Below are 16,152 nucleotides of genomic sequence, written 5' to 3' on the forward strand. Positions count from 1 at the left end.
CAAGTGACTAAAGATTATGTTTTTTTATTTAATTTAAAAAATATAAAATTAAGGTAGCGTTTGACCTAACTTTTTTTATCCTTAAACGTAAGAAGTTAGGTCAAACAATAATTTTTAAACGTTATAGTAAAAAAAAACTTCTATACTTTAGGAAAAATTATACTCCTATCAAACATATTTTTTAACCCTATTATAATAAAAAAACAATAATTTTTAACTTTTTTTTATAAAAAAGTAAGATTTATCAAACAATTTTTATTTTAGTTAAAAAAAACTATTATTTCTAGATTTATGGTTAAAAGAGCTTCTACACCTAAAAAAAGTTGGGTCAAACGGTACCTAAATGTTTGTTTGTTACGTGTTATAAAAAACTGATTTTGATACTAAATAATTTAAGGGTAAATAGGTTTTTACCATGTAAAGTAGACAAGTTTTGGTTTACCACTACAATTTATTTTTTTGGATTACTCCATGTAATGTGAAAATCATCTGGTTTACCCTTTCATGAAAAATGTTGACTTAAAATTTCACAAAAATGATTATGTGGCATGATCAGTGAGGTGAGTAAACCAAAACTCGCTAACATTATAGTTTGTCAATATCATTCGGATGACATTATATTTCTTGATTTAGCAAACACTTTGCAACCACCACTCTTCCACGTCATATAAGTAGTTTTAAAATAAAATAACCATACATGAATGAACTTATGTGACAGAAAGATAAAATATTATTGGTTGTTTGTGTAACATTTTTTTACTCTGTCTACTTATATTCTTTTTTTTTTTTTTTTTTTGGTCAGGTAGCCTAGTGGCTTGAAATTCCACCATTAAAGATGGATAAGTGGAGTGTCCAGGGTTCGAACCCTGGCTCCTGCATATAAAATGCTGATGTCCCAACCAATTGAGCTAAGCTCATGGGGACGTCTACTTATATTCTTTAATCTCAAGTTATATTTACATTTTTCTTATAAAATAAAATAAAATTTTCCTCAGAGTTTAATAAAATATACACCCTAAATTAATATTTATTAATTATTAAAAGACAAGTTGTAAATAAAGCCTTTTTAATATCTGAAATGTTATTTCAACAAATTTTTTGAACAAAAATACAAAACACAGATGACTGTTCATAAATACTTTCTTTTTTTTCCCTTAAAAAAAAATACTTTTTTTTTCTTTCTCAGTTTGTTTTCTCTTTAATGTCACTACTCTTTCTCTCTTCTCCGATCATCTCACTGTTCTCTCTCTCATGGTATAGCTCTCATCGGAACCGGTGGTGGTGAGGGTAGTATTCATGGTGTGAACCTTTCTTCTGTTTCCATGTTTTCGTTTTCTTCCATCTCGGCAAATTCCAATGAATCCAATATAAGGAAATTTCAAACAAGTGAAGGCAGTGGTCGTGCTCGTGTACCACCACGACGACTAATAGCGACTAAGATGGAAGTGAAGGCGGATCCGGAGTTGTAGAGCCATGTCGGAGGAAGTAGAGCTACTCATCTGCAATAGTGACGAGGAAGCTTTTTGTTTGATGGAGGTGCAGCGATAACGGCTGCCGGAGGTGATGTGCGACTTTGTTGTTGTGGTGGCTGCGAGATTAGTGATTGTCTGGTGGTGGACTGTGTGGTGCGTATGACGGTTAATTGAAGAGAGAGAGAGAGAGAGAGAGAGAGAGAGAGATAGAGAGAGAGAGAGAGAGAGAGAGAGAAGGTAGGTGAAGAAGATGAAGTGATATTTGTTTTGACTGAAATGTCCTTAATTTAAAGGTTGGAATGTCAAAAATGCTCCTTTGTGTTGTATTTTTGTTGGGATAACATTTCTGTTTTAATATATGATGATTGGACCCATGTATCTCTATAGTTTGTAGTGGACGCCTACACCTTTATTCAAACTCAGAACTTTACGGTTGTGTGTAAATTTTAGTGGTGTTTATCATTTATAGATAAAAAAAAAATACAAACTATTATTCACTTGTACAACACATATCACTAAAAGATGGAGCATTTATTTTCAAGCATTCAAATGGTAAGTGTATACAATATTGAAAGAGTTGATAAGTTCCTTATTAAACTCAAATGACATAAGATGTGAAAATACATTGAAGAGGCCTCTACTAATGGTCAGATACTTTAATTACTTGAGTAATATAAAAGATTCATAAGTTCCTATTGTTGCTCTTGTGGATTTGCCTTTATTTTCTTCACTTGGAGCGGCATGCTGCCTCCGAGGACCCAACTTGCCTAGCCAACTTCATTCAAGTTGAAAATTGAAAATAAACTTTAAATGGAGTTCAACAAAATGCCTAAGATACAACAAATTTACAATATATATATATATATATATATATATATATATATATATATATATATATATATATATACACTACTCTATAGTTACCTGAAAATAAGCTTCAAGCTTCTTTCTTAGTGAAGCATATTCTTTCTTACATTGTTGGAAACTCTTCATACATCTACGTATTCAAACAAGAATAGTTATTGTTACAAAATTTACAAATTGGGTGATTGAAATCTCAATTTATATATAAATAAATTGATCCATATTCTTCACATAATGTGTTTAGCTAGCCTTCAACAAAATGTTAGTTGTTCCACATGGTGGTAAAATTTTGAAATGCTACTAGTTATGATTGTTATGGTTTTTGACCGAACCAAGGCTCATTTGCGAATTGGATGGGTCACCCGAACTAAGTTAAGTTGTGTGGATCACTCCATGGGCACACCCTAGACATGCAACAGATCACACACCTTTGGGACATGTGTACCATCGTATCTTACTCTTCCGCCTACACCTATCTCAGGGGCAAGGTGTCCAAAAGAGAGTTTTAGGTTCCCGAAACACTAATTTTCTATCTATAAAAGTTTAACTGGTGCTCTACACAAGATATGCAATATATAATTTCTAATACCTCTCACATTTAGTGCTTACCAACTTGATAGTTGGAATATTGCATCTACCACCCTTTTTAGTGTATGTTTGGTTTCAATTCTGGAGCAGCCAGAATTGATTCTGGACTTGTAGAATGAATTCTGACTTGTTTGGTTCCTCAAAACTAGAATTGATTCTGCCTCCAGAATGGATTCTACTTGAAGCTAGAAATTGTAGCTTCTCATTCTAGAATTGATTTTTACACTCAAATTATTTGTTCAACTCACTTTTGTATGAATATATCCAAACATAAATCAATTCTATCAAACTCAATTCTATCAAAATCAATTCTGTCAAACTCAATTCTACTTGGACCACAACCTACTCCCACCCCAATTTTTATTTTTATGAATAGAGTATTAATTTAAATATATTATTAATAATTTTAAGTCATTCGATACATGTATTAGTATAAATATTAATTTAAATATAATAATAAGATTGTTATAGAAATTTTGGAAGGTTATGTGAAAAATAGATTACCCTTCAATATTTCCTGCCCTGCAATATTCCCTAAACAGGTTGCACTCTGCTTTCACCTTTTTGGCTCCGATGCTGCAATCAATTATAAAATAATTAGATAAATAATATTAATTAGAGATTCTTTGTTGTCATAAAGCCAACACTATATGTATCTTATGTATGTGATATTTTTCAAGTTTTTACGTAATTTTCATGTAAATAAAAAGAACTTTTAAAAGTGATACGTACTATGATACCATAAGATAGTTAAATATTTTTTTATTTTTAAAAAAAGTTTTACATGGATGCTCACAACTTATTATTTTAATTACAAAAACAATAATTTAATAATAACAATGGTGATGATATTTGTTAATATTTAGTTTGGGTTATTTTGTATTATATACCTTGAACTACTTCCAGTGAATTGATGCATAAGTGTGTCCAGCTTGTTGAAATCTAGTAGGTTCCTCTCCTTGCTAAATATAATAAAAAAATAATCAAGTATGATCAAATAATAAAATAAAAAAATAAAATAAAATCATGAGACTATAAACAATGGTAAAAATGAATGAACTTACAGAGCCTGCTCTATGCTTGAAATAAGGCGTAACGAATCACCGTAGTAAAGAATGACAATTTCCTCAACAAAGTTAGGATTAACATCATCCTGCAGTTCTTCTAGTTGGATAAATTGTTCATCAAGCAATCCCTGCAAAGAAGTAAATGAGACACTTATAATAATACGAAGATATATAATGTTGTCATATCAGCCACAAAATACATACTTCCTCCGGTCCTATATATACGAAATATTTTACTTTTTAGATTAATTGTGGAATTGATGTATCTAGACAATAATATATAAATTTTACAATGGATCTAAAAAATGAAATGTTTCTAGTGAACTAGAGGGAGTACAATTGACTATATGAATTTTAGTGAATTATGCCTATTGTGATTTGTGAGTACATTTGATGATCATTGACCACGAAAATAATACAAGTCTCTCTTTTTTTTTTTAATACAAGTCTCACATTTTGGTTAATGCTAAAAAGTACTATATATAGACCTTGTCAAAGTTAAAAAAAACCATAATGTAAATTTGTTTTATATGATTGAATTGAATATATATATATATATATATATATATATATATATATATATATATATATATATATATATATCAAAACCTAATCTAATTAAGAAAATTAACATCATACATATATCATATGAATATAAAAAAATTTGATAGGAGGATGAGGGAAGAACCTGATCAAAGAAGGACTGTTTCATTGCAACAAGTTGAATACGAGATTGGTTTTGCTCCATATTAGAAAGAAAAAATGTTAAGTGAAAAATGAAATTAGAGGCTTATACTTGAATTAATGCATGATATATTAATGTGGGAATGAAGGGGATTTTATAGCACAAAAATGATGTAACAACTTACACGTGTCAAGAAACTAACAAGTGAGAAGTTTCACCTTTTTTTTTAATTTTTCATCATCATTGAGGGTGTGGGGCTAATTGCAAAAATTCGAATGTTTTGCACTGCATGCATTCTTTTTTCGACATTTGGGAGTGAAATATTTGTGTCAGGGAAAAAGGCCCACTTTCCCTATATCAAGCAAGCACTATATAATTAATGGGAGAGTATATTCTGATCTTACTTCAATCATATGTAATGTAATTTTCGCATGATTGAAAGAAATATCTAGTTACTCCATCAGTTGCTTAATATAACAAAATATTCTTTTTTTAGATACATTAAAATATTGGTGTATCTAGACTATATCATACACTAAATACATCAATTTTTCGATGTATCTAAAAAGTGAATATTTTCTTATATTAAAGATCAGAGAAAGTATTTGGTAACAGTGTTACCTATACTTGTGATTCGTGAATGAATATATTTTTTTGAAACTTTTGAAGTTAAAAATTAGTTGCTAGTATTGTTTACCTTTGTCGAGATTTGAGTTTGGATCTTTAATTCTTAACTCCTTCAACTCTTAGTTCAAACTCGTTGAACTAACCACCCCACAATAGTATCTTTTATTTTGAATTTTGATATTTTGGATGGACTTTTAGGCAGATCAGGTTCAATGTCTTGTACGCAGTCAAATTGAGTTTCGCTCGTTGACTTGGGTTTGAGTTCGGGTGGGTCTCTCGGGTTTGAGTTTTTTTACCATCCATAATATCATGTTCATTGGTCTAGTAACACAACGATTGCCCTATATAAATATTAGTACACCACAATTTTATAAGGTATGTTTTATTCCAACTTCTCTCGTATTTAGACATCGGAGATTTCGCAGATACATTCCCCCCAAGCCATGATCTTTACCTCAGATTTCAGCCACAGGGAAAAGTTATGTAGAATTGTAACCATAAATTTTAAAAAAGTCTTTAACAATTTTTTAAAAAGACATAATAATCATAAAGCCATCAATCCACCGTCTACTAGTGGGGGCTCGTCTAAAGTCAAAGTTTTCAATTTGTTTAGACTAACCCAACATAGAAAAATAACACCGATAGAATTCAAATTGAGACTTTGAGACAAGCACGTACGCTTCAAAGTCACAAGCCTTCACTACCACCGGGTCATGTGAGTTTTTTTTGGTACATAAAGGAAAATTTCTCATCGCACTACCCACTTTCTCACCACACCCCTGGAAATTCCATTTTTGCCCTTGGTAAAAAAATTCGGAACGCATTTTCCGAATTTTTTTAGTTCAAATTTGGAAAAAATTCGGAAAACACATTCCGAAGTTGTTTTTAAAGGCAAAAAAAATTCGGAAAACGCGTTCCGAATTTGTTGACCAAGGACAAAAATGTAATTTCCAGGGATGTGGTGAGAAAGTGGGTAGGTGGGATGAGAAATTTTCTACATAAAGGGGGCAGAGCCCAATCCATGTGATGAGTTGTTAAACAACATTTTAAATACTATTTAAACAAATATGTAGGTTTCCAAATACATTCTTTAATTCTTTTTAACAAAATTTTAGAAAAAATAATAATAAAAGATTTAAAAGTAATTTCAAATGGCGCAACAAAATAGTTAATGTTATTTAAGTTCATTCTTAGTTTCCTAATAACAAATGTTTTAGGTTTTTTTTAAGTGTTTTTTTTTTTTTATAAAAAAATCTGAACCGTTCCAATTTTCTTTTATCTATAACAATATATAAAGGGGATAAGAGAGTTTGGGCTGACTTTTTTTGGGTCCATTTTGCCCTTCACTATCATTTGAAATAACACTTAACAATAAATTTATAACAATATATATAATAAGGATACTTGAGTTTGAGATAGATTTTTCATTATTCCATAATTGTCCTTAACTTCCTATATGACTTTTTAATTATTCCATAATTGCACTTAACTTCTTATAACTACAATTTTTTTTTGTACATAAGTTATACACATGCAGGCAGGGGCGGATCTACAGCTAAGTGAGTGTGTGCACTTGCACCCCTTGGCTTTGTATAATTAACTCTCAAAATTCTGCTTTTGAACTATTTTGCACACCCTCAAATATTGAATTTGCACCACCGTTTTCTCACTCCAAGCTTTTAATCAGCCTTTTCATGTTTTTGACCGAATGGTACAACCAAATCATGCTTATAGGCTTTGTACATTTTACTTTATATACTTACATTTTATTTGTTTTTTCATATACGTGTATAGTATGAATAGGGTTGTAGGCTTTTACTTTTTATATAAGGTTTTATCATAACTCTTGTAATTAACTTATTAAATACTTGGTGAATTATCCTAAACTTCTCTCTGGCAAAAGTACAAAACTAAGAGGCCAACACAGGGTAAATGGAAGTAGCCACTAAGCTATAGGTGTGTGTAGCTCGCTAGGTTTAACGTATCATAATTCATAATTCTTCGACTTTAATTATAAGTAAATTAATATTCACTTTTTAGATTTATTGAATAATTGACAATCCGATATTCCGATCTATGAATATATATATATATATATATATATATATATATATATATATATATATATATATATATATATATATATATATATATATATATATGCTTATAATTAAGGCCACAATGAGTAAGTGTTTTTATTTTTGTGTTAGTTCATGTATTTATATATAATAATTATTAATGTTTTTAGTTGAAAATTTTACACCCGCTGACTCGGGGTCCTGAATCCGCCACTACAGGCAGGAGCGGAACGCGCCTGCCTGACCCACTAGTTTTCATAAAAAATGTGTAAGTATTGAGACGAATAATCCATGCACGTGGCATAGATAGGAGTTTCTAAGTGACTATAGGAATGTATTATTCTATCTATGTCAGCATCAATTTTGCTAGTGTTCTTAAGAGCATAGAATCAATTGTTTGCAAGATATTATTGAAAGCAGACACTAAAGAGAAATTTTGATCTATTTGGCAAAGTTTTATCCACATAAGATAAGATGAACAACATATGAACATCACCCTTTTAATAAAGTTGGAAAAGGAAGGTGCAAGAATGTTTGGATGAGGTGTTACTATTACTATAATTTAGCGATAAAGTTTAAATTTCATATAAGACATTTGTAAAATAATTATTAAAGTAACTGTTATTAATAATATTTTTTTTATAAGATGCTCACATTGACAACAAAATTTAAAAATAGTTCCTTATGAGATTCGAGAAGCTGAGTCGAATCCTTAACAACTGAGCCAACCTACATTAGCCAATCCGGCTCAAAATGGTTGCTCACTCGAGATCATTTTCCAATAAAAAAACAAAAATTGGTAAAGGAAGGAACGAAAATAATATCATATACCAACAAATCATGAAAAAGTAAAAAGGAAATTGTGCCTCAAATTTGGTATCAAGAAATCAAGTACTCTTTTACTACTGTCACTATAAGTTAACAAATGCAGTTGTCAGCATTTAAGCACAAGAGTTCGATACATTGCAGAGAGACATAGCCATGGAATGGAATGGATTCATATTCATATATTTGACATGTCAGTGTGCTGTGTTGTCATAAAGTTTTTATTCTTCTTAAAATGCAATGCTAGGCAAAATTCGAGATTCATTCTAACCCCACCATAGCATCTATCATCAGAAGTCAGAATTGTACCTGACAAATGATTGGTTTTTTTCTCTTTCTTTTTAGCAATAACTAGTAACAAAAAATTACACAAATTGCAAAAAATAATGCACTATAGTTTGTTCATGTAGTTCGACAAAGTGTGTTTACTTTTGTGACTACCGGAGTAGTTCCGAATTATTACTTGAATGAATTAAGGTTTAAATTTAAAAACAAAATATTCACTTCAAACAACCAATATTAGTATGTTAATTGTTGATTTGTTAGTATTCACTTGAAAGTTGAAACAACCAATACCTTTACATTTTTTTAAATGTGCAAGCATTATTTATGCTTTTAGATGCTTTCAACTACTTTTCATTTTCTAGTTTTTTGTTGTAACCTAAATATAATAGCAGAAAAGAAAATATCTCAAACTATACTAAAGTTCTGCTACCACTACTATTACCAGTTTCCTAATTTCACCCATAAGAATAGAAAAACTTACTAAAGCACAAAAGGTACATAAAAAAAAGATGTAGTTCTCATGAAATAAAACCTAAAAAAATTGAACAAAAAAGGACTATTGTCCCATCACCGGTAGCTTCTGTAAGTTGGGGTATACATACAGCTCTCCGCAAAACTCAACAAATCTTTTGGTCGAGGAAGGCGAGTCGCCAAACCTGAACAATATGTAAGCTCAATTTATTCTTTGTCCTAAAATAATTCCTAATATTTCAAGAAGAAAAACCATTTAAGGCTGAAATATGATTTTAGTACTCCATAATATGATACTTTTCGTCTCATTTTAGTCCCTCATTTATGAAAATGTGTAAACTTTAGTCATTGTAGCTACCTCTATCAGTCAGAGAGTCGACAAAAAAGCTAGTGAGAATCTCGCTTGCAACTATCCAAGCAAGGCATGTAATCTACATAGGTTGTGTCATGGATTTAGATTTCCTACAATCACATATTTCACGCATTCACGTAGTCAACACATCAATAACCACTAGATCAAGATCAGACAGTCTAGCTTTCAAGCACGCATTTTAGAGTTTAATTTTACTTAAAAATCTGCTTGCTTTTTGTATTGTCCGATCTTTATCCAGCAGTCACCGATATGCTGACTGCATGACTTTGTGACTGCATCAAACCCAGATCCATTATCTCAGAGGTTGTCTGACTGACGAAATTAGTTGTAAAGACCAAAGTCGGCGCTTTTTTGAAATGAATGGACAAAATGAGTCAACAATAATTGGGGACCAAACATAAAAGTTACCATATTTTAGAGACTAAAGACATATTTAGTCTAACATTAAAATAATTGTAAACCAAACGAAAAACTAAGGCTCACCAAGCTCATAGGCCTTACTAGCCACTTTGGCAGCTATGTGTGCCGAAATCTTTCTGATGCTAGTGAATGGTGGATATATGAGTCCCCTGTCATAGTCTTCCTGCGTCACCTGTGAAGCCAAAGCCTCCGCTGTTCCAAAGAATGGAAATGTAATTTAGTCAGAGAATATCTCAATCAAGCTTAATGTTGGAAGGAATGTTTGAATCTCTGATGCACTTACAAGCTGCCAGAAGCAGGTCATCGTGCACTCGGATTGTACCAGACATTATTAAACCGAGACCAAATCCAGGAAAGATGTACGCGTTATTAGACTGATTAACAAAAAAAAAAAAAATTCAAACTACAATTCGTTTGATATGACAAACTTTTCAAAATTTATAAAAACTTCATTGAGTTAAGACCTGGCCAGGCACAAACACTTTTCCATCATATTCAACTGGGGCAAATGGGCTACCGCTAGCAAAAATGGCTCGTCCCTGACAGAAACACAAATGGACAACAAACACCAAAAGAATGAGAAGAGTCGTTGCTTATTAATCATCCACAGGAAAAGATAAGGAAGCTGAAATGTTCAACACTCCGCGTCTTCACATTACCTCGGTCCATGTATAAGCTTCTTCGGCAGTACATTCTGACTGAGATGTTGGGTTGGATAGTGAAAGAATAATTGGTTTCTGCAAGCATCAACATATAGTACATAGATTCAGCTTATGCAGGCATCAAATTGCATATTAGGTTGATGAATAGGTTGACAATGTACCTCATTAATTGAGGCCATCGCTTTAATGACATCTTGCGTAAAAGTTCTCCCTTGCCCTGATGTTCCGATCAACACTGTTGGCTTAATTTGCTGAAAAGAAAACATTGAAACGTGAGAAATTTGAAACTTCTGCTCTAAGTGTGTATTTGCGTGAGTGCATGAGTGAGTGAGTGAGAGAATAGGAGACAAAGATCGTACATTTACAGCATCTACAAGTTCCGTAACAGGTTCGTGGTCATGAGCCCAGGGCTTCTTAAAATGTTGGAGTGATTCTTTGCGAGAACTCACAATCAAGCCCTACAAAAAGAAGGATTAAAAGATTAATTTAGACAGAAAATGAGAATTTAGTTTCTAGATGTAGGAGCTAAATTGGATTCTGTACAACCTTCGAGTCCACCAACCAAATATTCTTGCGCACTTCCTCCAGCTGGGAATTTGTCTGCATAGACAATAGTAGTTTTCGGATAAATATATACCATTCATGGAATGCTCACATCATTAATACCAAAAAAGAAGACATAACAGAAAGAAGAAAAAAAAAAGTACCCGTTTTGATATTTCGAGTGCTATGAGTTCTGCGATTCCAGTGCCTGCCTGCCACCAAAAACAATTCAAGTCATCAATAAGAACCGATGGTCGTCCAAGCTTCCGGGGGCATGATCCTCAAATTGTATGAACTTACCTCTCCAGCACCAAGGAATAAGAAACGATGCTCGTCCAAGCTTCCCCCAACCAATTTCAGAGCCGAAACAAGTCCTGCAAGGACCACTGATGCAGTTCCCTGAAAAGAAGTCCATAGCAGGGATAAATTTTTGTCACAGTAGTAACTAAATTCATATTTTAAGATATGAATTACTTACCTGAATATCATCATTAAAAACAAGATGCGTTGTCCTATATTTTTCAAGTAGATCAAAAGCATTGTGGTTTGCAAAGTCTTCAAACTAAACAAAAAAGGTAAAAAAAATTCAGAAGATGGCAAACAAGAAAACTAGCATTTTGTGAGCTAATAAACCAAGAACTATGTCTTTGCACACTGCTTAGTACCTGGATGAGGAGTTTTTCTCCATAATTTTGCTTGCATGCTGTCATGAATTCATCAATAAGTTCAGCATATTCCTGAATCAAAAAATTGAAATAAATTAATTATTATTGAATATTAAATGAGGCTGGATGCCAAGAAATAAAAACGAGGCCCGGCAAAGAAAGCACCTTCCCAGTTACTCGTTTATGTTTGAGCCCTATGTATAATTCGTCATTCAACAACTTCTCATTGTTTGTACCAACATCAATGGTAATAGGCAAGCACTGAAACAATTTTATAATATAATATTAGGGTTGTAATAAGAAATTAAAGCCACAACAAATAAGAATACAGAAAGACATATAGAAAGAACTTAGGATAGGTCTAAATTAACTTCCATAACTTGCTACTAATGAAGCTAGCTTAGAAGTTAGAACCAAGGTTGTCAAACTTGAGATTCCAGCAAAATTCGTTTTGCCTATGTTACCTCGGAAGTCGGATCATAAACTTACAAGTTCACCTCACATTAAAAATAATATGAATGCGATTCAATGCTAAAAAGTGTCCAACTACATGACAACCAAAAATACAAACTTGGGATTGTGGACTTGTATGAGTTCACGAGTTATCAGCAACTAAAATTTCAGTAGTTTTTTAAAACAAAGTAAGAAAACACAAATCTGCAACTCAAGTTTGTGACTGGCAAAGTAAGCGAAAAATACTTACGGAAGAAGGGCGGACTCCACCAAGTGCAGTGTATAAAGAAAGTTTTCCTACTGGTATTCCCATCCCCTGAGAATACATGTGTTACCAAAGGAGATATTACACTACTAGATCATATGAATATAATCATCATGAATAATACATGCAATCAACTATAATAGAAATTACTTGACAGCCAAGATCCCCAAGACCCAAGATCCGCTCTCCGTCAGTTACAACAATGACTTGAATGTTCTTCTCAGGCCAATTCCTAAGCACTTGAAGAATCCTTCCTCTTTAAACCCCAACCAAGAGAAAATGGAACAATTACTTTGAGATGGATAATAGACACAATTATATAAAAATTCAATTCTAAGTGCACAATCAACAATTCTCGGAGGATAAAGGAGCAATTGGAGTGAAGCTTACTTCTCTTTCAAGCTTATGTAAAGACCCTGAGGATGCATGAAGATGGATCCATATTTCTGGCAAGCTTCACCAACAGTTGGAGTATAAACAAACGGTAGTAACTCCTCAACATGATCGATTAAAAGCCTGTAAAACAGCCTTTCATTTCTCTCCTGCAATGCAACACATAACAAACAAAAAGCATTACAATCCAACCCGAAAATTTGTAAATCATATCGGGACGCAACATCCCTTAATATATATAAGTTTATGGTAAAGAAGAGATTCTAGACTCAACAAAATTAAGGCAAAATGGTAAATAAGTGCAGTGCAAGGAAGAGTAAATTTCACAAGGCTACCTGAAGATCCATCATTGCCATGTACTTCTGCAATGGAACTTGGTACTGTCTTATGTTTTGGATCATTTTCTTCACCTGTACAAACGAAGCGGCAGTAAGAACTATAATTTGATATATTGTGGTGAGGACTCAGTCATACACAATCCAATATTATATGATGAGATAAACCTGAGTTTCTTGTGAAATAACAGTTGGGGGAAGAAGACCACGCAAGTAGTGTGCATCCCTCTCTGTCTCAGTGAAGGCTAGTCCTTTATTAAAATGTGGATCTCTCAACAAAGTATATCCACTAAAAAAACCAAACAATTCATCACAAAAAGAAATAAGAGAATCAATCTAAGAGTAATGTGCATCATCATTTTAGTCTTAAAACATCCAATTTGTTTGATAAAACTAACAAAATTTCAAAATAATCTCTGAAATCAAAATCACATTTAGACTAATTAACAAACTCAAAAGGACTAATATAATAAGGCCAAATGCATCCAAATGTCCTTTAAGTTTTGCGTTTGTAACATTTTAGGTAACAAATAGATCTTTTAAGTTTCTAATTTATTGCACGGTTACCCTTCAAGATATTCTCCCTTATAAAAACCGCTGAAGTAGCTTAGTTAGGTGGTAGTGAACACTGCGTTTTGGCTTCCAAATAACAAGACATAGTGTTCAGTGCCACCACACTAAGTTAATGGTTATGTCAGCGCTTTTGTAACGAGGTTGAAAGAGTAACGGTGCAATAAATTAGAAACTTAAGACCTATTTGTTACCTAAAAAACTTAAAAGACTCATCCGTGACTAACGCGAAACATAAAGATCCCTAAATGCATTTGACCTATAATCAATGACTAAATGAAACAAAAACGAATACATAACATTGACACGTAGACACCAATAAAGATGCATACATAACACTGACACATAGTCACGGATAATAATTTAAGCAAATAGAAGCGATTGAATGTTATCACATGTGTCAGTGTCATGTCATTGTCCGACACCTACATCTATTCGATATGGATGATTATGATTACGAATAGGATGATTATGATTATAATTATAATTATAATTTAGGAGTATCCAAACACACCTGGAAACAGAAACACTCCAAGGAGTAACAAACTGATCCTCAGTGGCCCTATCCTCGCCGTAAACATCCCTAACACCTCCAGCAATGGTGGGGTTATCATCAATGTCAGACACCGTGGAACTTGAACCGTTACTTGTTGCCATGACAACACTGATGGGACTGTGATCAACTGATTTCTTGGTAGGACCTAAACAATGCACCTCAAAGAACCTTTATGCTTACTACAAGAAGATAACCCAACAATGCTTGAGTTGCACTGTGATCAAAGTTACCAACAAAAATGGAAAAATGTATTAAAAAGATTAATACCCAGATGAAAAAAATCAAATCTTGTTGTAAATTTACCAAATTGTTAAGTGTGATTTTGTGGAAATGGAATGTGAAAAGAGAAAATTAGAATTGTATGTAATTGTTGTTATTACCATGAAAGTTGAAGTTTTTGAGATCATGATTGTGAGACAAGTGTTTGAAGGAGAGGGAGTTGCGGTTGTTTGAATCCAATGGGAGAGAGAAAGAAATGGGATTGAGAGAGAGAGAGTCTTTAGGAGAAGATTCAATTTCCTTGTTTTTCTCTATCTGACAAAAGGTGAAGAGGAACTAGGAAGTTTGATCATAAACTTATATAGTTTGCTTAATCAAATAAAATGTTTCACAATTTTATTTTTCTATTAGAAAATAAGATAAATTGCACTTTTGACCTTCTACCTTTCACAAACGAATAATTTTGGGCATCTAACTTTATCCCATTTTGCAAAAGGGTAACTGTAACACCCAAACCCGTTAATTAATTAACTCTGCCTTTATAAAATCTTTTTATAAAATACGCAGCGGAAAATTGAAAATATGATTATAAAGCGCTGGTTTGAATACTACAAGCTTCATTCAAAGATGATACTAATACAATTAATTAGTAAAATGTTTGAATAAACAACACAAATCTTCGCATCGACACGATGCGTCATTAGTCATACAAAACGGATACATTTTCAAAATGAAACTAAACCAAACAGAGTGTTCTCAAAGGACTCTATATAGATATAAAACCCCTTTTTCTCGTGTCTCAATCAGAGCAGAGCTTCACCATTTCACTCGGACGAGGCTAACACATAACCTGTCAACCTGGACCCCCAAAGGTCCAGCAAATAACACAAAGCAGAGAGTTAGAAAACATAAACATAAATATAAGTGTGAGTAGTATACTACACACTTCACACGCTATCATACATTTCTAACTCACGCACATACATCGTCAAATACGACTACCAATTAATCATTCATTTACAAACACACCAATCATATAGTTTCACGTCTTCTCGGACACTACCAAAGTGTTCATTTTATAGTCATGACGGACTCTACACTTGTTCATTTTATAGTCATGACGGACTCTACTCACATACCAAGTCATGGCAACAATCACAGTATTAAACAATTAGTAAATACCAAAGCTTAACACATACGGAAAACACATTACAATCCAATCAGATAACGTCACATAACAATTATCAAGTATATGCACATTTACCCTAATGCAATCTAATGCCATTTACTCATGTCATGTCCCCTAGACACAACTAATGCATGTGGTACCATTTCCACGTTGTTCAGATTTCAGTCATGACGGACTGTTCAGATTATAGTCATGTACGGACTGTTCAGATTATAGTCATGCACGGACTCTACATCAGTTTTACATCATGCAGGATGCTGTCAGTTTTACATCATACAGGATGTTCGTCACCCCATTTAAGATGAACTAACAGTTTTACATCATGTTGGATGCTGGCCAACTTAGACCATCTCATTCAGTTTTACATCGTTGCTGGATGGTGTCAGTTTTAGATCATGCAGGATCATCATCAATACAGTTTTAAATCATGTCGGATCTCGGTTATCATCAACCATCTCACTCATAAAGAGGAGTCACACAGTTTTATATCATGTTTGGATATGGGCTCTAGATTTCGGATAACATAATCCCATCTTCGGCCACTTTT

At 32.9% G+C, this 16,152-nt stretch overlaps 2 protein-coding genes across 2 annotated transcripts; both read right to left on the reverse strand.

Annotated features, from left to right (window-relative positions):
* Positions 1-1,969: 1,969 nt before the first annotated feature.
* Positions 1,970-4,787, reverse strand: LOC123884314 (histidine-containing phosphotransfer protein 4-like). Its single transcript, XM_045933390.1, has 6 exons — positions 4,680-4,787; positions 3,989-4,119; positions 3,815-3,886; positions 3,429-3,500; positions 2,397-2,469; positions 1,970-2,247 (listed from the first exon to the last, which is right to left on the reverse strand). Exons 1-6 carry the CDS (start codon positions 4,737-4,739, stop codon positions 2,200-2,202), a joined length of 456 nt encoding a protein of 151 aa, XP_045789346.1. The 5' UTR covers positions 4,740-4,787; the 3' UTR covers positions 1,970-2,199.
* A 3,938-nt stretch (positions 4,788-8,725) lies between these two features.
* Positions 8,726-14,769, reverse strand: LOC123884315 (NADP-dependent malic enzyme 4, chloroplastic). The gene is made up of 20 exons (XM_045933391.1): positions 14,578-14,769; positions 14,156-14,411; positions 13,240-13,360; positions 13,072-13,146; positions 12,734-12,885; positions 12,494-12,599; positions 12,329-12,394; positions 11,791-11,886; positions 11,626-11,697; positions 11,439-11,522; positions 11,261-11,359; positions 11,125-11,172; positions 10,964-11,017; positions 10,777-10,875; positions 10,579-10,668; positions 10,415-10,492; positions 10,220-10,294; positions 10,039-10,129; positions 9,819-9,947; positions 8,726-9,147 (listed from the first exon to the last, which is right to left on the reverse strand). Exons 2-20 carry the CDS (start codon positions 14,296-14,298, stop codon positions 9,059-9,061), a joined length of 1,767 nt encoding a protein of 588 aa, XP_045789347.1. The 5' UTR covers positions 14,299-14,411; positions 14,578-14,769; the 3' UTR covers positions 8,726-9,058.
* Positions 14,770-16,152: the final 1,383 nt, after the last annotated feature.

The sequence above is a fragment of the Trifolium pratense genome, linkage group LG5 (assembly GCF_020283565.1).
Source record: "Trifolium pratense cultivar HEN17-A07 linkage group LG5, ARS_RC_1.1, whole genome shotgun sequence".
Lineage (NCBI taxonomy): Eukaryota > Viridiplantae > Streptophyta > Magnoliopsida > Fabales > Fabaceae > Trifolium > Trifolium pratense.

Bases quoted from the DNA above. Each gene is read 5' to 3' on its own strand.
- LOC123884314 (XM_045933390.1), bottom strand. From the start codon at position 4,739: ATGGAGCAAAACCAATCTCGTATTCAACTTGTTGCAATGAAACAGTCC. The intron at 3,887-3,988 runs GTAAGTTCATTC...TATTATATTTAG, and splicing joins TCAAGCATAGAGCAGGCTCT to CAAGGAGAGGAACCTACTAG. The intron at 2,470-3,428 runs GTAATCTATTTT...TTGAATACGTAG, and splicing joins AGGGCAGGAAATATTGAAGG to ATGTATGAAGAGTTTCCAAC.
- LOC123884315 (XM_045933391.1), bottom strand. From the start codon at position 14,298: ATGGCAACAAGTAACGGTTCAAGTTCCACGGTGTCTGACATTGATGAT. The intron at 11,360-11,438 runs GTAAGTAATTCA...ACTTCTTTTCAG, and splicing joins TTTTTAATGATGATATTCAG to GGAACTGCATCAGTGGTCCT. The intron at 9,148-9,818 runs GTGAGCCTTAGT...CATATTGTTCAG, and splicing joins TAGTAAGGCCTATGAGCTTG to GTTTGGCGACTCGCCTTCCT.